The sequence below is a fragment of the Erythrolamprus reginae genome, chromosome 5 (assembly GCF_031021105.1).
Source record: "Erythrolamprus reginae isolate rEryReg1 chromosome 5, rEryReg1.hap1, whole genome shotgun sequence".
In the NCBI taxonomy this organism is placed as follows: domain Eukaryota; kingdom Metazoa; phylum Chordata; class Lepidosauria; order Squamata; family Dipsadidae; genus Erythrolamprus; species Erythrolamprus reginae.
In genome coordinates, this window is record NC_091954.1 from 35,764,599 (window position 1) to 35,788,509 (window position 23,911).

Consider the following 23,911-nt stretch of genomic DNA (forward strand, 5'->3'; position numbering starts at 1 on the left):
TTGCATCAGGGTGAAGTCGGAGTAACTGAATGGAGGTGAGCATTTACTAGCCGGATGCCCTTCCTGACACCTATGCGGAATTTGCAGCATCTATTTTCTCTTTGCAGTGCCTAGGATTGAACTCTCAACCTTCTGAGTGGAAGGTGAGCATCTTCACCTCTAGACCACCATGTCACCCAAATTTAGAGAACTAAGATATTGGGGAGAGCCAAATGCAAATCCACCATTCTTTCAACTTATTTTATCTTAATCAGAATTACTCTAAGACAACCCAAACCTTATAAAAAACTTAAAATAGTTTACTCAACCAACACATTTCATACATCTATCATACCAATCATTCAATCAATGGCAGGGGCTGGAGCAAGATGACCAGTTCAACAGCCCCAGACCTGTTGGTACAAATGTGTTTTCAAGTTCTTCCAGAAGGCCAGGAGAGTAGGAACCATGTGGATCTCCGGGGGGAGTTGATTCCCTAGGCCAGGGGCAATCACGGATAAGGCCCTTCCCCTAGGGCCTGCCAGCTGGCATTGCTTGGCTGACGAGACCTGGAGAAGGCCAACACTGTGAGCACTAACTGGTCACTGGGATACATGAGGCAAAAGACAGTCCCGCAGGTAATCAGGTCCTAAGCCATGTAGGGCTTTAAAGGTTAAAACCAACACTTTGAATTGTGTTCTGAGACCTGTGGGCAACCAATGCAGCGTACGGAGTGTTGGTGAGACATGGACATATCTAGGAAGACCCATGACTGCTTGCACAGCTGCATTTTGAACCAATTAGTCTCCAGACATTCTTCTTATGTCATACATAAAACTGTCATGAACCTTGAGTTTTTGAAATGTGGAATTTAAAAAAATCCAATGAAATAACTAAATACACACCACTCACTGGAGATTTTTCTGATAAAAATACTTTGCCACTGATTTGGATTGTGCAACTTTTCCTTCTTCACAGTTAACACAGCTACTTCTTGTAAACTGGCTATATATTGAAAGTGTACATGAAGGAGATTCCTTTTATCCCAGAGGAAAAGGGATATTATACTTTAAAACTTCCTGGTTTGAAAACAAAATGCAGTGCCTGCTTGTTGTTTGAATCAAAGCAAAAGAACCTGATCCATGTGATTTTCAAGAACGATGCTGTACTCACAAGTAGTCATGTATGTGTGACCCAATAGCCAAAGTAAATGTATATGGCCTTCACAGTTGACGAGACTAACAGCTTTTATGGCTGAATTGAATGAGTAACCCATAGCTCAGAGTGTCAAAGCTAGCCTAAGAGAGACCACCGGTTCTGACAATTAATCATTTACGTTTCCCACAGGTTTTTTTTTATTCTATTGATGCTGAATGTGAGAAGTTACTTTTCAGTCCTTTATGAGTCTTTGCTCAGGCGTGATCCAGGCAGTTTTGCTGAAGTTGCTGGAATTTGGCCGTTTGGCTTTGGGGGAGTTTGAAAGATGGGCCAATTAACATCCTGGGCATTCTTGATAGGATTAGACTTTTTAGGGCAGGCAATTATTTGCATACAGCCTTGGCTTACCACATTAGCATTGTTTCCTTAATTCATTTTAATTTGTTTCCCACCCTCACTCCCCCGCCTCCTCATTCACCCGTTCCCATCAACTTCTCTTCACAGCCTTTTGTTGTCTACCAAGGTAGTAAATAAATAGGGAGCAGTTTTATGAGTCCAGCCAGAAGGCAAGTGAGGCCAATGCTCTCTGATTTTAATTAAATGTACACTAAATGAAAAGTATAGTTATAGAAAGAGTCCACTCCTAAAGCCGCATTTCATGATATTAGCAACCTAGTGATACAATAGATGGATGACAAATCACCATCATCTTTTTGACTGCTTATGGTTGCAAAATTGTGACATTTATATATTCTAGTTTTGTATCATTACTAAACATGAAAGACAAGAAGGCAGAGCTATGCCTTGGCTACTTCTTTAAAAGCAAAGAATCGAGGACAGGTGAAATTTCTGAATAAATGCTACCCATAGCTTGTTGCCCATATGTGCAATGTGTCAGGCCGAAGCCATCATTTGGCAATTCCTGGGAAATATCAGGAGCAAATGGAGTTACTTAGAGTCAGGAGAAGACAACAGATAAAGAGACCAAAAGAGAAAGATTAAGGCCTTATGCAAATAGTATCCTTTCTGTTTACAGTAGGGGAATAAAGTATTTAGTCAGACACCAATTGTGCAAGTTCTCCCACTTATAAAGATGAGAGAGGCCTGTAATTGATATCATAGGTAGACCTCAACTATGAGAGACAACATGAGAAAACACATCCAGAAAAATCACATTGTCTGATTTTGAACAATTTTAACTAAATATTTAAGTATTTGACTGAATAGTTCCCCCCCACACACACACATACAGTACCTGTAGTAAAGAGAAGTAAGTCAGTCTTCAGGAATTGGATGCTTGAACAAGAGTGCCCAATACTAATACAGTACAATCTTCTCTTGATCTGTGGGGAATTCTAGTCAAGTTTGTCAATGGCTCCAGTATTCACCAATGGCATTCATAGCCCTGGTTTGGACCGGTTCTTGGAACCGGTAAAAGTACCAGCCGGAGACTTCACCCACCCACCCAGGATGCTTCTGCGCATGCCGGTGGTGATCTAATTTAGAACCTAGCCCTGATTCATACAGAGCAAAGGCGGAGAAGGAAAGATCAAAGGAAAGTGGTAGAAAAAATAAGCAAGACTAACAGGGTTTAGGGATTACCTCTGTTTCACATACCAAATCACATTGGTTGGCACATGGATGGAAATTGAGTTTCATACAGAAATCAAACATGGAGATGCAATTTGGCAGAATCAAAAAAAGCAAGTCATTAGCCTGGCATGTTCAGAATATTGGTTAGTTATTACCTATAAAGCCCTACCAGATTATTTACGGGATCATCTTCTGCCTCACATGTCTCAGCGACCAATTATATTGCACAAAGTCACTGTTCTCCTGGTCTCATTGACCAAGCAATGCTGGCTGGCTGGACCACAGGGAAGAGCCTTCTCTGTTGCAGCCCCATTCCTCTGGAACCAACTCCCTCCAGAGATTCATACTGCCCCCACTTTCCTCGCCTTTCAGAAGGTTTTGAAAACACACTTATGCCAGTAGGCTGGGGCCATTGAGCAATACTTTTTCACTCTGGCCAGTAGTATGAATGACTAATGATTGTATGCCATTTTATTGGGTTTTAATTTTTCTACTTGTTTTTATTCTATGTATTGGGGTCTGTGTTCCCTCTAAGGTGCACGGCCGCGTAGCCGCACAACCAAAAACAAACCTCCGTGCAGCCCTTTCCAAGGCTGCGCAACAGAGCTGGGCGCTGGAGTTGGGGGGAGGGGAGCGGCAAAGAAAGTGCAGGGAAGTCTTCCGGTTGCGAAGGTTTTTTCCTCTAAATGCCGCGTGCGCGTGTGAGTTCCCCATTCCACTGTCAGCCCACCATGCACCTCTGAGGGAGATGGAAGCTGAGCACTCTGCCACAAGCTTTAAAGAGAAAGGCAGAGAAAGGGCGAGGCGATACCTCTGGTTTGAGCAACGCCACAGGAGTGTGTGTGTGTGTGTGTCCTGTGGGGGGGAAAGTGGCAGTCGTTCCTGTTGCTCGGCTGATGGCACTGCCCAAACCAGAGGTCTCACCTCACCCTCTCTCTGTCTTTCTCTTTAAAGCTTGCGGCAGAGGGCTCAGCCTTCCCCCATCCCGAGGCCCATGGCGGGGCGCAGAGGTTTGCCCTGAGGTAGCCCTGAGTAGGAGGTGGGGATTGCGCCTGTCTTGCACGTGAGCTCCCCGTTCCATTGCCAGCCTTCTGGAGGAACAAGGCACTGGCAACTGCTGAGGCGACCTGGCAGCTTTTCTTAAGAAGCAGCACTAGGAATGTCACGACCACGCCACAGGCACCCACCACCGCCACCGCTGCCAAATCGCGAGGCTGAGGAGGTCGGAGACCCTGAAGGGGCAGAGCCATCACCTGCACCAGTGCCATGTTCTTGGGGGTCCCTGTAGCAGCTACTCCCATTCCTAAGGTAGCATGACTGGTGGAGGAATTATGGGAATTGAAGTCCACAAGTTTTGAAGCTGTCACAGAGAATGAGAGAGAGGGTGAAAGAGGGAAAAGAGAAAGAGAGAAGTGGAGAGAGAGAGAGAAAGAAAGAGAGAAAGAGAAAGAAAGAAAGAAAGGGGAAAGAGAAGGAGGGAAAGAGGAGAGGAAAGAAGGAGGGAGGGAGGAAGGAAGGAAGGTGTTAGGAGTTACAATCTTTGCAGGATTGTATGATCAAAGCTTGGCTGCTGTTTCATATTTATGACCGTTGCTGTGTCCTGAGGTCACATGTGACCCCCTTTTGTGAGCATCTCACAAGCAAAGACAATGGGGGAGAAGGAGAGAAGCCAGATTCACTTAATGACCGGATTTCTAACCGATCCAGGCCCAGGCATGAAAATGTGCCGCTCAGACATTATATTTTTCTGCTCCCAGCGAAAAAAAATTAGAGGGAACATTGATTGGGGTATTTTAATTTTGTTATCATTTTATTGTTGTAAGCCGCCCTGAGTCCGCTATGAGAAAGGTAGAAATTAAATTAAATTAAATTAAATTAAATTAAATTATAAATAGATGGATGGACGGACGGACGGACGGACAAACAAACAAACAAATAGCCAGCCAACTAACCAAACAAATAGCCAGCCAACTAACCAAACAAACAACTAAACAACAAACAAGCATGCTACGTAGTGGAAGAATTTACGAAGAAACTTTACCTACACTTAGAATGAAACACTTTGATATGCCAAATACCTAATTCTGGAGCCTGGCCAATAAAGGATAGCAAGATGGGCAGCATGTACACTTAATAAATGGACGGTATCTTTCAGCCTTTCTTTAAGTATCTTTAAGTCTTTCTAGTCTTCCCAAATTTACAGGATTGATGTGAGTTGTAGGGTTTTATCATCCAATCCACCAATGGAAGGTTTGGGTGTTGTTCTCATGACTTTTAATGCTTGTAGCTTATCAATAAACGATAAAGACATTTAAAATTTTGTAAAAAATCTCCTTTCAGGTTTTCCTAGTGAAGCAGATCTGATCCAATTTGATAAGCAGAAGCCACCGCGTTGCAAAGGGGAAATGGAGGTTCATATTTTTTTTCTCCCCAGAGACACTCTTTTCCTCCCAAGGAAGAATCTTAAGTAGCAGATTTAAATATTCCAGGGGGCCTGGTGAAGTGTATACATCACGGGTTGTGCAGTTCTTTCCAGCGCCAGGTCCTTATTGGTCTCTCTCTGGGTGGCATGACATCATGACTGGTCTTCAATAGGTTGTTGGTGGCTGCCAAAGAAAAGAACCCAAGGGGGAGGTAGAACACACCCTCTATGGGGTCTCGGACCCAATGAAAGGACAACCTGCCTTGAGATAAAGGAGACCCCCCCTCCTCCACACACACACATACACACACACCTCTCCCCCAAATCTGCTTGTGCTTACTATTAAAAGAAAAGAGGAATTGTAAACCCATGCCCAAGAATATTCAGAGAGGAATTTTAAACAGCTGTTAACCCTCCATCACAAGCATCTGAAAGGCTTTCGCTGTTGACAGCAGGAACATGCCCATAATTTTTAAATAGTTTGGCCCTGAACTAAGATAATGGCTCACTTCTGAATCCTTGACATCTACAAACATGTAGCAATAGTCCCAGTGGCCTTTTTGTTATCTCTTTCCTATCAGCAGAGTGTCAATAGCAACTGTATATTCACCATTCCCTTTTTTTCTTTTGAAAATTCATGCCTCACTGAAGGCCAGTTGCGACAGCACCCCTCTCCTCCTCCTCCTCCCTCCCCCATACTTTCACAGGAACATAAAATTCTCATAAAATCTTGGGAAAAAACAGTTCAATAGCATTCTTGGACATTTGGTCTACAAAGAAATAATCTTTCAAACTGCGCTCAGCTCTGGGTGACGTCTTTGGATCACGCTGCCAATCTAAATTACATTTTTCAGCCAACAAAATGTTTTTCAACTTCTCTCTTACTGGTCCTCTTTAGAGGCAGCTTATATACAATCAATATTGTTTTAAAATTACATTTAAGTCCTATTCAGTCAATATTATTTTAAAAGTTTCTTTTTTGCATAAGGATGGGAGGGAAGGAGAGATGGAAAAATTTGATGCAATCCAGTGATGGCTCCTTCGGGTACAGTCAGGTATGGAGAACCGGTAGAAAAATTTTGGCCAGGTCTGCAGAACTGGTAGAAAGATTTTGAATTTTTTTTTCTCTTCTGGGCTCTGGGTATGTTTTTCCTATCACAGTAAATGAGGCTGAATGTGTATAATTTTAGAAGAGCTGTGCACAGTTTATATAGTAGATAATGTATATTTTTGTGTGCCTGTGTGTAATATGTATGTACACATATGGCATAAATGCATAGAATTAAATAGTATATTTTGAATGTTCAGTAATGGTAAATAGATAGGGAAATTGTATCTCTTTGAGGCAAACAGAGGCCAGGCACCCTAACCCTAACCCAAACCCTTAACGTGAGTGACGTCAAGTTGGCCACCTTTAAGTCAGTCTCATGACCTTTAAGCCACCCCAGTCACATGATCATCAAGCTACTCCCACCCTGGTCACATGGTTGGCAAGACACACCCATAAAATAAGCAACGCCCACAGTGTGGTAGTAAAAAGTTTTGCAGCCCTTCACTGATGCAATCCAATTTTCCGTCTCCCAAATTAAAATCCATAAACAGTCCCAGAAACTCACTGAGTGATTTGATCCCAACACCACCAAATCAATAAAATTTTCATTTCAACAGTGACAATAAGGTTTCTAAAACCATTACACCATTTTTGCATACAGTTTGTACACTACATTCATCAGAAAATGAATAAGGATGCCCCTGTAAGTGAGGCAATTCTCTACATGTAGTCCTTGACTTACAACAGTTCATTTAGTGACAGTTCAAGGTTGCAATGTCACCGAAAAAAGTGGCTTTCTACCATTTTTCATACTTATGAGCAGCATCCCTATGGTCACCTGATCAAAATTGGAAACTGACTCATATTTACAACGGCTACAGTGTCGTGGGGTCAACTTTTGCAACTTTCTGATAAGCAAGGTCAATGGGGAAGCCAGATTCACTTAACAATCATGTTATACTAACTTCACAACTGTAGTGGTTCACTTAACAACTGTGGCAAGAAATGTCAAAAAATGGAGCAAAATCCACTTAACAACTCTAGCATTTCACTTAGCAATGGGAATTTTGGGCTCAGTTGTGGTCAGACTACTTGTAGCAGTTGTCAGCAGCACACATTATGTATGTTGTATTCAGCGCTGGGTTCGAATCATTCTGTTCCTTTCTCAATAGTAATAACAACAACAACAACAACAGAGTTGGAAGGGACCCTGGAGGTCTTCTAGTTCAACCCCCTGCTTAGGCAGGAAACCCTACACTATTTCAGACAAATTGTTCTTCAACATCTTCTTAAAAACTTCTAGTGTTGGAATATTCTGGAGGCAAGCTGTTCCACTGGTTAATTGTTATAACTGTCAGGAACTTTTTCCTTAGTTCTAATTTGCTTCTCTCTTTATTTAGTTTCTACCCATTGCTTCTTATTCTGACCTCAGATCCTTTGGAAAATAGGCTGATTCCCTCTTCTTTGTGGCAACCCCTGAGATATTGAAATACTGCTATTATGTCTCCTCTGGTCCTTCTTTTCATTAAACTAGCCATGCCCAGTTCCTGCAATTGTTCTTCATATGTTTTAGCCTCCAGTCCCCTAATCATCTTTGTTGCTCTTCCCTGCACTCTTTTAGAGTCTCAACATCCTTTTTGCATCGTGGCGACCAAAACTGAAGCAGTATTCCAAGTGTGGCCTGACCAAGGCTTTATAAAGTGTTATTAACACTTCACGTGACCTTGATTCTATCCCTCTATTAATGCAGCCTAGAACTGTGTTGGCTTTTTTGGTGGCTGCTGCACACTGCTGGCTCATATTTAAATGGTTGTCCACTAGGATTCCAAGATCCGTGTCAAAGTTACTACTGTTGAGCAATGTACTACATATACAATGTACCACATATACTTACTGATTCCTTGTGTTCTATTTAGAGCTTCATTCACCAGTGTAGAAGTGTGTTAACTTTACAACTGATGCTAGGCACCGAAAGAATGAATGTACAATAAAAGTGTCCCTGAATAGGGCACTGACAAGAAAAACGTCTGTTTTGACATATGGCATAGTTTTCATTGTTGACATAGCTTTGTGTTTCCCTCACCCCACTCCCGATGTCTCCAGCCCTGGGAATTCTCATGGCCTGATCACCCTAAAAACTGTGTGTATGATTCACGTGGAATGTAATGTGACTTACAAGAAAGGCCAAATGTGTTCAAGAGGGGAGGGTCTTTTTCTGTGGAAAGACCAGATGTCCATGAGTAAAATCACCCCACAGACACATCACACCACTTCCTCCATTCATGGGGAAAGAGGGTTGAGTTAAAGATGGCCCAGCCTGTCCTTTCTTGTCTTACCCTCACCAAGGTACACACATAATCAGCCTTTTGAAAACTTGAGAGCTTGAAAAAGAAAATTTGGCCCTGAACGATTGTACAGCTCGACATTTTCCCCAAGGAAGGCACGTAGGGCAGACGAGGAACAGCCCCGTTCCAAAGTGCAAGATTAGTTTCAAAGCTGTTTAATATTTTATAGGAGATCTCATTGTAAAGATTCTTTTCTTCCCTCCCATAATGAAACATTTGTGGGCCAAGAATGTTAGCCTGAATCTGTAGCATTTCCAACATTCTTCTTTCAGTATTTCTGAGGGTGCTTAAACTTTAAATCCCTGAGAAAATGTCACGAATAAAGTAACATGGTTTACGCAGAAGGGAAGGTTGGAATGTCTGTCATTTCATTCCTCCAACTTTCATCATTACCCCGTACAATGTTTTTGAGAAAGTGGTGTAGAGCGGATTTCTATGAGAAATTTCTTTGATGCTGCTACTACACATGCCTTATTACATTAATTAATTTAAATATAGTAACACATAACTCATCTGAATGTGGCATAAATAATATATGGGAATGAACATGAAATATATTACATCTGGGCCAAAGCAACATTAACAAGTTCCATTTTTCCATGTCATATAATATATGTGGATACATGCATAATTTTGAATGTTTAAATTCATTTTATTTATCTTGTCATGTTTATATTTATGTTTTTATTAGAGGTGGAGAAGCTTTGAGATCTATGTGCAATGTAATTTCATTTTAATGTATGCTGATTAGTGTACATTCAAAGTAACAATAAAGTTATTCTAAGTCTAAGTCTTCTTTATCTGACCAGTTCAACCAAATCTGGACAATGGCAGAACAATTTCGAATCAGATTGATTGAGCTCATCTTGTTACATTCCGATCCAAAATAAAATTCACTGGAACCAGGAGTTTCAAACTCAAATTGTCACGACTGTCATAGAAGGTTTAATTTATTAACTCCAGATGCAGTATCTGAATAATCTTCCAATGTAGCCCCATGTAGAACATGTCGTAGTAGTCTGTCCCGGGGCTGATGGGGACAGGAATTGAAGTCACCAGGTTCCTCTTCAGATAATAGAGTACAACTACCTATTGATTTACAATAGTTCATTTAGTGATTGTTCAAAATTACAACAGCACTGATGTGATTGTTTTTCACGCTTACAACTTTTATAGCACCATGGTCATGTGATCATTTTTATAATAATAATAATAATAATAATAATTGTTATTGTTATTATTATTTATTAGACTTGTATGCCGCCCCTCTGGAGATTCAGGGAGGCTCACAACAACAATAAAAACAATATAGGTACAAATCTAATAATTAAAACTATGACTAAAACCCATTATATTAAAAACAATTGATGTTACACAATCATAAACACACAATTCTTAATGGTCGGGAGGGCATGTACTAATTGCCCCATGCCTGGTGCCATAGATAGGTCTTAAGGCTCTTGCGGAAGGCAAGGAGGGTGGGGGCAGTTCGAATCTCCGGAGGGAGCTAATTCAAGAGGGCCAGGGCCACCACAGAGAAAGCTCTTCCCCTAGGTCCCGCCAGATGACATTATTGGTCGACGGGACCTGGAGAAGGCCAACTCGAATAAATAAACTCTCTGGGACCTGATCAGCCGCTGGGATTTATGCGGCAGAAGGTGGTCCTGTAAGTAATCTGGTTATGATGGATGCAGGGTCCCGTGGCCATGTGATCAGTATTGTGTTGCTAGCCAGTATGGGCCACACTGCATACCAGTAGCAAAAATGGAGCTGTGCGCACAGCTCTGCATTGCCAGCGTGCATGCACACGCGCCCCAATGAAATTTTAATACTGCGCATGTGCAGGAAGCAAAATCTCGCGAGAGGACAAGTGCATGCATGAGATTTCAGCAATTTTTTGCTTCTGCCCATGCACAGAAGCAAAAAAATATCACCAAAATTTCACATGCATGTCCCTTTATAAGACTTGTCTTCCTGCACAGGTACAGAAGCAAAATCTTTCTGGAACATGCGCGTGTCCATGCCAGCGATGTGGAGCTGCAGACGCATCACTCCAGTAGCGGCAGTAAGTAGCAATCCTTGCCTGCATGTGATGACTTTTTGTGACCTTCTGACAAGCAAAGTTAATAGAGAAACCACAACTACAGGGATTCACTTAACAACTGCAACATGAAAATGGGGGGAAATTCATGTTTAATTTAGCAACATAAATTTTGGACTCAACTTTGGTTGTAAGTCAAGGACTGCCTGTAATGAAATTGACTCTGCTGGGTTTTCTGGGGATTGAATTGTGAAACTGAATTGAGCGTGGATAAAATGACAAAAATCAGAGGGAAGGAATAGGTGCACTTTTTACAACAGGTTCCCTGAAAACATTGGTGAGAGTGAAAGGTGTTTTTTTTTAACTTAATTAAAAAACTCTTTATCAAATGCTAAGAACAATTGATAAATAATTCAACATATATGTGCTTACAGACAGCAAATGACAGTTATAAACTAGCTTAAATACAGAACTGCAGTTTTTGTTTTTATTATCTGTATTAACTGCATTATTGGTTACATCCTTTTTATTGATTTATCGTACTTTTCCTCCAGCTCAGATGACTATTGGTGGCTTCCAGGCAAGACAAATTAAAGTTAAAACCTTCACATTGATGCTAAAACTAATCAAACCAATGATAACAATGATAATTATAAGGATAGTCACATCACTCCCCATAGAATACAAAAATTGAAAAGAAACCAAGAATAAAACAAGAAATAGAAAATAAGATTGTATCCAGTGTAAATTCAAGGAAAGGTCCTCCAAAGTTATTCAGGTTGCTTTTTTAATTTCAAGAAAACCCACAAGGAGATTGATCCAACAATTCTAGGGAAGCAGATAATCCTCACAGTTTCCATGTGTGTAAACCATTAAGGGATTTACAAATCAATACAACCACCCTAAATTTTACTCTGAAATCAATTGGCGACCAGTAGAGAACTAGAAAAATAATTGCTACATACTTTCAAAAACAAGTGCCAGTAAACACACAATATATTCTGTACCAATTGCAATCTTCAAGTAGTCTTTAAAGGCAGCCCCATGTAAAGCTCATTGTAGTAGTCAGGTGAAGGCAGGACTTGCTATATTGTAATGAGCAACGGGAATAACCTTGGAAGATGGAGGAACTGCAGTCTAGACAACAGTCTGATAAGTGAATTGAGTCCAAAGAGAAATGAAAGTGAGAAGCCATCTTAGAATTGACCGTCCTTGGTTCTCTGGAGAATAAAGCTAGAGAGGAGAGACTGGCAAGATTCTGCTACTATAACTTTACAATAAAGTTACAGTATTAACAAGAGTCTTGGTCTCTTGTCTAGACTTCCACAAAGAATGGACATGTAGCCAGGTTCTTTTCCCCCCAGATAAGGCCATAATTAGCTGATTGAATGGTGCTTTGTGCTTGTGCCTGTATCTAACACATTCTGTGCTATTCCCACATGGGCATAATAAACTTTTGTTTTACAAAAGAGCCTCCATCACATGTCTCACCCATGAGAAACCAGCATTCTTCATCCTGCTCTAGATAGCACAGTGGCACAGGTCATGCCTTCTTCAGCACGAGAGCTTCCTCCAATCCTTCCATCCTAAAATGCTTTTCTGTTACGGGGACTAGATTTATTTTTAGGAATAGTGGTGCTCTGCCAGGAGCGGGCTACCATTCCCGGCCTTACCGGAACGGGCCGGGAGCGAGCCCCCGCTTACCCCCCCCCCCTCTTCGCATGCAGAAGCTGGTTTCTGGCATGTGCAGAAGCGAAAAAATCCAGAAATGGGCAACAAGTAATAATAATAATAATAATAATAATTATTATTATTATTATTATTATTATTATTATTATTATTATTTATTAGATTTGTATGCCGCCCCTCTCCGAAGATTCGGGGCGGCTCAAAACAATAATAAAACAATACTACAATGAAACAAATATAATGTTAAAAAAACATATAAAACCCCATCATTTAAAACCATGCAGCACACACATACCAAACATAAAATATAAAAGCCTGGGGAAGGTGTCTCAGTTCCCCCCATGCCTGGCGATACAGGTGGGTCTTAAGTAATTTGTGAAAGACAAGGAGGGTGGGGGAAGTTCCAGAGGGCCGGGGCCGCCACAGAGAAAGCTCTTCCCCTGGGGCTCGCCAAACGATATTGTTTAGTCAACGGGACCCGGAGAAGGCCAACTCTGTGGGACCTTATCGGCCACTGGGATTCGTGCGGTAAAAGGCGGTTCCGGAGGTATTCTGGTCCGATGCCATGTAGGGCTTTAAAGGTCATTACCAACACTTTGAATTGTGACAGGAAACTGATCGGCAGCCAGTGCAAGCCACAGAGTGCTGGAGAAACGTGGGCGAATCTGGGAAGCCCCACGATAGCTCTCGCGGCCGCATTCTGCACGATCTGAAGTTTCCGAACACTTTTCAAAGGTAGCCCCATGCAATGTTCCCTCTAATTTTTTTTTTGGTGTGGGCGGAAAAGTATAGTGTCTGAGCGACAGTCCTTTTGGGACTGGGCGGCATAGAAGTATAAATAGATAGATAGATAGATAGATAGATAGATAGATAGATAGATAGATAAATAAGAAAAAAATTCCCTTCTTTTTTTATTAAAAGAAATTAATAATAAAACAAAACCAAAATCTATTACTATTATTATCTTCTCTTTTTCCATCCCTGTCTCCTCCCCCCTTGTGTGTGTGTGTGTGTGTGAACTCTTGAACCATTTCCAATTAGAGGTGAGCTATTGGAAATGGTTCAAGAGTTCACACACACACACACACACACACAAACGGCTGGGGGTTTTTTTCTCTGTTATTATTTGGGTGCTTTTTACCATATGCTTTAAATCAAGAGTCATTTCTCTCTCTTTCTCTCTCCCCCTCTTGCTCTCTCTCTCTCTCTTTCGCTCTCTCTCATTTTCTTTCTCTATTGCTTTCTTTCTCTCTCACTCTTTCTTTCTATCTCTCTTGCTTTCTTTCTCTTCTCTCTCTTGCTATCTCTCTCTCTCCCCCTTTCATCTCTCTCTCTCTCTTTCTCTCTTGTTTTCTTTCTCTCTCTCTATTGCTTTCTTTCACTTCTCTCTCTTGCTATCTCTCTCTCCCCCCTTTCTCTCAGCAGCAGCATTGGGCAGTAGCCGTGGGGTGGCGGCAGGGTGATCAGCTGTGAGGCGGAGCTCCGGAACGGAGGCACCGACGGCGAGGGGGCTGCGAGAGTGCTTTCTCCGAGTGTTTCAGGAACGCCTGCCCTGCCTCTACCGCAGCCCCCTTGCTGGAAGTCTGGGACGAAAGTGCTCCCAGCAAAGGAGCTGCGAGAGGGGCGGGGCGGGCATTCCCGAAGCCCGCGGAGAAAGCCCTCTCTCGCAGCCCCCTGGCTGGCAGCGCTTTCGTCCCGCAGCCGCCACTGCCGCGGGAGAAGTCACGCCCCAAGGCAGGAGGCGGCGGAGGAGGAGAGGGGGCGGATCGGGCAGGCGGGGGGCAGGGCCGAGAAGCCAGGGGCGCGTTTGGGCACAGGCACCGTGGGGAGGCAGGGGCGGCCGCGGCTCCCTTTCCTCCTACTGCCGCACCTCCCCGCCCCGCCCCCCGCAGGCTGGCAGGGGGATGGGGAGCGTGCACCTATGGAAAAGGGTGTGCGGGGGGGTATTTTGGGGGGCGCGCGCGCACACGCTCGCACCTTATAGGGAACGCTGGCCCCATGTAGAGAGTGTTGCAGTAATCGAACCTCGAGGTGATGAGGACATGAGCGACTGTGAGCAATGACTCCCTGTCCAAATAGGGCCGCAACTGGTGCACCAGGTGAACCTGGGCAAATGCCCTCTTTGCCACAGCTGAAAGATGGTATTCCAATGTCAGCCGCAGATCAAGGAGGACGCCCAAGTTGCGAACCCTCTCTGAGAGGGTCAATAATTCCCCCCTCAGGGTAATGGATGGATAGATGGAATTGTCCTTGGGAGGCAAAACCCATAGCCACTCCATCTTGTCAGGGTTGAGTTTGAGCTTGTTGACACCCATCCAGGCCCCAACAGCCTCCAGGCACCAGCACATCACTTCCACTGCTTCCTTGACTGGACATGGGGTGGAGATGTAAAACTGGGTATCATGAGCATACTGACAATACCTCACCCCATGCCGTTGGATTATCTCACCCAGTGGTTTCATGTAGATATTAAATAGCAGGGGGCAGAGGACTGACCCCTGAGGCACCCCACAAGGGAGAGACCTAGAGGTCGACCTCTGACCCCCCCACTAACACCAACTGCAACCGACCAAAGAGGTAGGAGGAGAACCACTGAAGGACAGTGCCTCCCACTCCCAGCCCCTCCAGCCGGTGCAGAAGGATACCATGGTCGATGGCATCAAAAGCCGCTGAGAGGTCAAGAAGCACCAGGACAGATGACAAGCCCCTGTCCCGGGCCCACCAGAGATCATCCATCAGCATGGCCAAAGCAGTTTCCATGCTGTAGCCGGGCCTGAATCCTGACTGTTGAGGGCCTAGATAATTGGCTTCTTCAAAGGACTGCTAGAGTTGGAGTGCCACCACCTTCTCAACAACCTTCCCCATAAAGGGAAGGTTGGAGACTGGACGGTAGTTATTAAGCACGGCTGGGTCCAGGGAAGGCTTCTTGAGGAGGGGGTGCACAAGTGCCTCCTTATAAGGAGCCTGGAAGGACCCCCTCCCCAAGGAAGCATTGACAATCTCCTGGACCCAGCTCTGTGTCACCTCTCGGCTGGCCGAAACCAACCAAGAGGGATATGGAACTCACAGCTCCAATGGCCTTGTCCACTTCATCAGGTGTCACCAAGTCAAACTCCTCCCAGACAGATGGACAAAGATGAGTCCCAGTCACCTCGACTGACTTGTTGTCAGCTGATACTGCTATGCAATTGGAGTTGAGGTCTACCCGAATCCAAGCGATTTTATCAGCGAAAAACGAGTTAAATTCCTCGGCACTGCCCTGCAAGGGCTCCCCAACTCCCCCCTGATTCAGAAGGGAGTGGGTCACCCTAAAGAGAGCAGCTGGGTGGGATTCCGCTGATGCAATCAAGTAAGTGCCCGCTTGTGGCGGGGCAGGGCAGGTGTAGGTCCGGGGAAGCGCCGGTGGTGCGGGCAAATGCGGCATTGCCACTGGAGCTAGGCTACACGCTACATGGCCACCACTGGAACCGTATTTCCCACCATTTAGGCTGGGGCCCACCACTGTGCTCTGCTGAATAAACCACTGTGAAGTGATAATAAAGGATGAGCATGAGGAAGGGAGGACCAAGCGAAAGAGGACAGAAGCAAAGACCAACCTCCAGCAATCCAGAAGAGTCGCTAACTGGAGGAGAAAAGAGAAATATCCTTGTCCCATCTACATGAGAGATCCTTCCATTCCAATGCATCTTTTGCAGTCATATTTTCCAACCAATTGTTTTAAAGCAATTGTGGATTTTAAAAAATCCTTTCTTTCCATCCTTTTCCATAGCTAGGGGTTGGTGTGGAATGTCGATCATCAATAAACACGTGGTGACAACTTTTGTGGCAAGTATTTTGTAGTGGTTCTTCGTTGCTAGCAGCAATACAGCTTCAGGAGTGTTAGCCCTACAACAAAAGCCTATCACACTTTATCCAAATATTTCCAGAAATTGCTGGGAAATTGTGCTGCTTAGTGTTTGCTGCTTAGTCTTTGAATTGTGCAGCTCTGGATTCTATAAGTCCAGAAGAACTAATAGCACAAAAGGTGGTTTCAGAGAACCACATGTGGCCTGCAAATTGTTCAGTTATATTACCTGGTCCCAGAACAATTAACATTACTGCAGTAAAGGTTGTGTTTACAATGAAATCTAGATGTTTGGAAGATCACACATCTTGTTGCTATTGTTACATTTGTGGAGGAAGTGAGTAGTCATGTTGATAGTTTTAGGTTGTTGTTTTTTAAAAGCATCTAGCAAGGGCAAGCATACTTCTGCACGTAGAACTGAAAATTTAAAAATAAAATAAGGCTAAGGAATTATTCATAGGTTTATAGATACACACTGAACATTTTTCAGCAGAATGTGACTTATATAATCAAACTAGAAAGTGAGGACAGCCACATATGGTCTCACCTGAAAATGTTTTCATCATAAATAAAGACAAAAACGTGTGATGATGGCTACAATTAGTAGTAGCTAATCATAATGTACCCTATACTTTTAGTGTTCAACTGTTCTGAGTAAGGCAGTGTCAGAAGTATTCACAATTTTAATTTCTCACAGTACTTGAACCCTTAACAAACCTTAATTGTTGATGAAGGGTTTGGAGCTTGACACCTTTGGGAGAATCAGGATGGCAACAGATTACAGTCATTGCAACAGTGCTTTGTAGGAGTTCAAACTCTGTATTTTTTGAAGACGCTTCTGCCATTCCAAAACAAAATTAAGTCCACTTATTATTGGACTTTGTATTTTTTAAAAAGTCCATTCTTAAGATTCCTTATTTTAAGGCAGTGCTTCTCAAATAGTGGGGCATGACCTCCAGGGGGGGCACAGATTGATGTGGGTGGGTGTGACCCTGAAGAACAGGTGTGGTCCCTCTCGATCAATTCCCCCAGTGTTTCCCCAGTTGCATGTTGCTCTGAGCCCGGAAGAGAAGGCGGCCAGGCAGGGCAGGGAGGCTGAGTGGGTTCTTGTTGTTCTCAGCGGGTGCCAAGTATCCACGAGCAGTGTGGCGAACCTGCTGCTGGACAAGGAGGAGCATCCTCTGCAGCTGGGCAAAAGCTTCGAACGACACCCTAAAGCAGTGATCCCGTTTTTCCCTTCGGTGCCGAAAGCAGGTGTGCATCAGTGATGGGCTACCAAAATGTTTACTACCATACTGTGGATGTGGCTTATGCATTTTGTTTCAACATCTTTCAGTGCAAATTTATTTATTTATTTATTCATTCATTCATTCATTCATTCATTCATTCGATTGATTGATTGATTTCTATGCCGCCCTTCTCGAGACAACTCAGGACAGTGTACAACAATTGGGTGTTCTGGGGTGGAGCTACATTTTTGCTATCCCACTGTGCCCGCCCCCTGTCTGGGCAGTAGCCCACCCCTGATTATCTACTATGTAAAGTGTATGTACATACACGCATGCACAGCTCTTCTAAAATTATATACATTCAACCTCATTTACTGTGATAGGAAAAACATACCCAGAGCCCGGAAGGGGAAAAAAGAAATCAAAATTTTGCTACCAGTACTGTGTACCTGACTAAAATTTTGCTACCGATACTGCATACCTGACCATACCCATAGGAGCCCTCCACTGGTGTGCATGCACTATAAGTGCCCACACCCATAATTCAATGCGTGGGGAGGGCGAAAATTGCCTTCCTGCCCCCCCCCCCCCCGAGACCCTCTGGAGGCCAGAAACAGCCCATTTCCCAACTTCTGGTAGGCCAGTTTTTCATTATCCCCAGGCTCCAGAAGCTTCCCTGGAGCCTGTGGAGGGCAAAAACGCCCACCCCCATCCCCCCAGAGGCCCTCTGGAAGCTGAAAACACCCTCCCAGAGCCTCTGTGTGAGCCAAAAATCAGCTGCCCAGTGCGCGCATACACATTGGAGCTGAGCTAGGGCAACAATTTGCGTGCTAGCAGATATGGCTCCCCGTGCCACCTGTGGCACCCGTGCCATAGGTTGGCCACCAGTGCCCTAAAGCCCCCTTCCACATCATTCGCTGTGAATGCCCAGAAGAGGCAGCACTTATGGGCCAGGCCAAGGACCCCAAAACTTCAGCTTGATTAAGCTGGCCTGGTCCCATGTCAAAAGAGGCCCCTAACCATGGTAGCCTATGTCTGTCTAACTAAAAACAGGCTCAATTGAGTTCAGTGTGACTTATTCCCAGGTAAGTGGGTGGAGCAGCCTTTCCCAGCCAATAGTTTGCTTGCAGCTTATTATAAGTAAAATAATAAATATTAACACTAAAATTCCATTGGGGCCCAGATCGAAGAGTTCGTGGGGGGTGGGGGTGTGTTTACTTCTTCCTGGGAAAGCATAACAGAAAATAATTGAGAAACACTGTTTTAAGGGATGGATTTCAATATGTCAAACTAGTCCTCTTTCTGTTTATGCAAATTTGGATTGTAGGACAAAATAACAGATAAATTTAGACATCACTCTCCAGAAGCAGACAATTTGGTTTAATGGTTAAGGTGTGATTTAAGACTGGGAAACCCAACTTCACTGGTAATCTCTCAACTTTGGGGTAATCTGTCCTTCAGCTAACCTGTTTCACAGGATTGTTTGTGGTGTGAAAAAAAAATTGGCAAGAACCATATGTACCATTATGTGTGTTTGGAAGAAAAGCAAACTATTTTATGCCAAACAACAAATGAAAAGGGGAAGCAAATAGGAACATGAAAAGATAAAATACCACTTAGGATCCAGGATTTTTTTTTTAATCTTCCTAAAGAGAAGACCAAAAAGAAATGGAAAAAGTTCTCACAACCTTAAAAAGACCTCCATGGCTTTAGACCAAGGAAATAGTTTCTGCTTGCTGAATGCCTTTCATTTTGAAGACGTAATGTCGCTCAACATCCAAACTAGCTGTCTTGTGGAGCCCCCTTTTCGATTTCTCCAATGTTGAGATCTAAGAAGCTAGTGTGGTGCCTAGACCAATCACTTCCATTGAGTTCCTTGTACACCAGAACAAAAGAGCCAAAGGGTCAAAGGTTGCTGTCTAAACTGGGTCATGTGACCAACTATCTCTGGAGCTTGCAAACATCAAACAGGCTTTCCAAAGCTCCTTCTCTATTCATGGGGAGGTCTGGGTAACCTAGCAACGGCTTCTAGCAGTCCCTTTACTTTGTCCAAAGCTTTTCACCGCCACTGTGGCTTCCTTGTGAAAGCTTCAGATTTTTATATTTGTATTATTATTATTATTAGTTTTCCTTTGGTGGTCAGCGTGGTGCAGCCACCCTAGGGAAGCAGCGGTATAGTCCCCATTTCACATCCTCCTAATCCTGCATTACAGACAGTTCCTTCATTTCACCAAATTGTTTGCTCAGCATTTTGATGTTCTGCTGGAGCTAAGTGCAAACTCTAGGTTTATTTTCTTTTCCCAAACTCTTTCTAAATCTGCCTAACAAGGCTTTTAATTTATACTGCAATTGGTGGCTGGCTTCATTCATCGAATCTCTCTCTCTCTCTCTCTCTCTCTCTCTCTCTCTCTCTCTCTCTCTCTCTCTCTCTCTCTCTCTCTCTCTCTCTCTCTCTCTCTCTCTCTCTCTGTGTGTGTATTCTTCCCTTTATTCCCCCCTTTGCTACCTCTTTGTTTCTTATTGGGGGAAAATACTCTATATTGATTATAAACAAAAATCCAGGGTCAGGCCTTTCAAGAGCATAAGAAACCCCTCATCTGAAATGTGCTTTTCATTTGTAGGGTGAAACAATGGTGGCACAGGATTTCTTGTAAAACAAGAAATTATCTGAAGCATTTTTATACAATTTGAAATACTCTATAACAGTTTGAATGATTTGCATCCATAGATCAATCTATATTTGCACTGAAAAACAATTCTCAAGAGATCAGGTTCTTGGAACACGTGGTTGGATATTTAAAAAGCACCATGATTCAATGTAATGATTACAGGAAAATGACACAAGTGGAGGGGATTAGATCCTACCTATTTTGGTTAGAGAGTGTGTTGATGTTTTACCCAGAGTCCTCGTGAAACACTGTGAAGAGTGCTTAGTACAAACCCAAATGAAAATTAGAAGAAAATGTAGAAGAATTTGTAATCATGACTTCAAATCCAAGTTCAGTGTTTCCACTTCCAAAGCCTTAGAGAACAGCTCATTTGTCAGAGAACAGAGAAAAGAGAACTTCTGAAGGCTCTATAAGGCGAGTGGCGTGAAAACAAGAGAGCAATAGCTTCTTTTCTCATCTCATATAAACACTGACTAGTAGTCTTCAAGCATTTGACCAAAGCTATTGCATAAACTATGGTATCTCAAGCATGTGTATATCAGTGCTCGGAGTTGTTGAGAATATGGTGGCATGCACAGTTGATAAACAAATAAGTAAACAAGTAAATAAACAAATGAAATAATTGGATTAATTAGAATAGAAAGATTTAAAAATTAATTTAGCCATGTCTAGAATGACTTTCACGATCATCTAGAACTGGAAAAGTCAATATCGATACATTGACCTCCCTTATTATATCCAGTTCTTGAGCTATCCAAATGGAGGATATAGGGTAAACTATTTTGATGGAGCCAAGCAAAAAAGTTTAGATTTAAACAACAATCTAACACTTCATACAGCATTCTGCCACTATTGTAGACAGAGGAACAGTTCATATGGCATTCTGCCTCTGTTGTATACAATTTTGTCAAATAAATAAATTTGGTGTATTTGATTATATTGTTCCAACATGAACACAGATTATAATTGCACAATTGTGCAATTTTGATAGTAACATATATAATTGTATAATAGAACTTCATTTATTATTGTCATTAAAATAGTTGTTTAACACCCAGTAGCAAGTGGTACATTAGCATTTATTATTCAGTTGTTAGACATTTCCAAAGTACAAAATAAAACTCCATAAGCGACTGATGATCCTGTAAAATTTGTTACAATTACAGATTAGCATCTCAGTGATTGTAAAGCAAAAAATTATCGGAAGGCAGCAGAGCCATGTAGTACAAATGGATCCCATTTAGTATAGGAGGAGGAAGGAGACATATTGTATATTAATGCACAAATCCTATGCAAAAGTAACTTCCACACACCCTTAGCGTCTTCATAATCAAGGTTAGTAGGAGTGAGAAAATTATGTATCAAATAAAATTACAAATCTTTCATTGTTGCTCCACCATCTTTTCATTTCACCTGACTTCGTTTTGTTTCTACCCTTAGATCAAACCATCCCTTCCATATTTATCACTGTCTTCTTCTGTACACTTCCATCCCCCCTTCCTCTTACCCTGCAAGTTCAGCCATTCCAGATATTCACAAAAAAGTTACACAAGGAATGCCATTTCTCTTCACAATAAGTGTCTACCACGTCAGCATTAAGGTCTGTGGGCCATACAGTGCCTTCCCCCATTGCGGTTGTAGGCTGCCTAAGGGCTGGACGGGTTGGAGCGGCTGGAGAATTGGGGTTCCCTTTTCTCTTCCTCCCTTTCTTCTGCTTCTTCAAGGCACCATTCTTTGCTGGATTGGTGGCGGTCATATCTTGGTGCGCTTGTGGCGATCTCTGTGATGCTGGTAGGTTTTTGCCGTGGCTTTTCCCCTTGGACCTTCCTTGAGTGACATTTGCAGTGGTCACCGGGATCTCTGTGCTTGGTGTGGATTGTACCAGGCGCAGTTGGGCTTCAGACATCTCCTTCTTGCCGCTGCAAAGCCGGGATTTGAGAGGGCTGGTGTCCTGGCAGGGATGGCGTTTCCGGCGGAGCTTCCCCAGGATCTGCTTCCAGAACTGACGTCCTTTGGTACTGTAGGCCGCACATATCTCTGGCCGGCCCTGGTAGACACACCTCTGTGCCTCTCCTTCTGCTGCACGACAGGTGATCTGGAGCTCTGTATCCCTCTCTCCAGAGATGAGTTGCCAGCTGCACATATGCTCATCATGGGTGGAGAACTCCCCAGACTGAGCCCAAGGGAAAGGAGGTTTTCCTTTTTCACTGGTATCCCTACCCTTCTTAGAAGGGCTACATTCCAGGCAACTGAGGAAGAGGAGAGTGAGGGGGAATGTTTGGGGCAGCTTCATTTTCTGAAGTCAACAGAGCTGATGGCACCCCTCATTCAAGAGCATTAGTGGGGAAAGCTTGATCAAGGACTCCGCAGTGCCTTTCAGGTCCTATGGAGACAAAAATACAATGAGCCATCTGGAACAGGCATCATCAACAAGGATCAGCAGCAGCAGCAGCTAATTGCAAACAGGGTCTTCTACTTGACCAAGCACATTCTTCCTCCCCAACTTTTCAGCAGAGAACAATTCTACTATAGCTAAAAACAATAAACTGCAACCCCCATCAGATGTGGTTAAGACCTACACCAGATGGGGATGGGTTGCATTTACAAAAGCAGATGCTTGCTTTTGTTATCCGATCAGCCAGCGGTGGCAGATTTTGACTGATCGCTTTAGATTAGTAGGACATTCATTGGGTGTTCCCATTTACATTAGTGGCATTTTAACTCAGCCCACAGCCAATAAGTCTCTGCGTGTTTCACCAAGATAAACATTCTTGTTCTTCTTAAAGAACTCAATAGAAACACTGCCTTTTATCTACAGCATGAAATTGGTCCTTGCTTTCAATTCATGTAAATGCTCTAAATCCTTTTTTTTAGAAGTCCAAATGTGCATAGCTTGCTTTTACAGCAAAAGTCTTTCTGCAACTTCAGTGGAGAAAGAAAAAGCTTCATAATGTTCTTTTTTAGCTTGGCTTCTTGACACAATTCTCCTTCCGCGCCAACTCTTCCCAGTTCCCACCTTTAACAAAGATCCTGCACATTCAACGTCTCTTCTGCAATTCCCACTCTTTTCTTCCCTGCATTCCCTAACTGCAAGCAGATCTCTGAAACCTGGTGTCTTTCTTAAAATACTAGCAAGCTGGTGCAGATATGAGCATGAGGTTGCTGCTAATACAATGGTGGTGGTGATGGGGGGGGGGGAGAAGTTGCTTTCTTATTAAGGAAGCAACAATTTTAAAACCAACATGGCCCAAATCCTCAGGCACAATGAAGCCCATCTTGACACTCAATATTTCCCACTTCCCAAGGTCTTGCTGGCTCCACTTACCTTTGAGTGGAAGATAGCTGTACGGGAGAAATGCCAGTCTAAGCTCAAGATTAGACTGTTGGAGGGGAGTTCAGAGCATGCTTGCATTATCAAGAGTCCAGGAGGGGCTAACCACAGCCTATGCCCCTCCTCATGCATGCAAACAGGCACACACACACACACAAACACACACACACCACTCGGAGGCAGAGCAAGGGAAGAACCCTGAAAAGCAAACAGAAAGCTTTTTTTGTTTGATCCTTGTACGTTCAGGTGCCTAAACCATATCAGAGATTTTTAGAAATATGATCCTCTGCCCACTGGGGAAATTGTCACTGTTTGTCCTGTTTAATTGATTATTTATTTTATTATTATTTTATTATTATTTTATTTATTTAATTTTGTCCAATACACAATAATACTCCATGAAGGTAGTAGAGGAAGGGAAAAGGGGGGGGGGATTAGAGAAGGAATAGAAAAGAGAGTATAGGATAAGATAAATCAAAGAGAGAATTTGAAAAATATGTATTGGGCACACTCTTTTTCTAAAAGACCTCCTGATTGCAATGGAATATGGGTACTCCTTG

General features: G+C 43.1%; 1 protein-coding gene across 1 annotated transcript; it reads right to left on the reverse strand.

Moving 5' to 3' along the window:
- Window positions 1–21,080: 21,080 nt before the first annotated feature.
- FGFBP3 (fibroblast growth factor binding protein 3) lies at window positions 21,081–23,478 on the reverse strand. The gene is made up of 2 exons (XM_070752361.1): window positions 23,346–23,478; window positions 21,081–22,403 (listed from the first exon to the last, which is right to left on the reverse strand). Exon 2 carries the CDS (start codon window positions 22,311–22,313, stop codon window positions 21,537–21,539), a length of 777 nt encoding a protein of 258 aa, XP_070608462.1. The 5' UTR covers window positions 22,314–22,403; window positions 23,346–23,478; the 3' UTR covers window positions 21,081–21,536.
- Window positions 23,479–23,911: the final 433 nt, after the last annotated feature.

What these genes read in the sequence shown, in the direction of transcription:
- FGFBP3 (XM_070752361.1), bottom strand. Translation starts at nt 22,313, where the DNA reads ATGAAGCTGCCCCAAACATTCCCCCTCACTCTCCTCTTCCTCAGTTGC.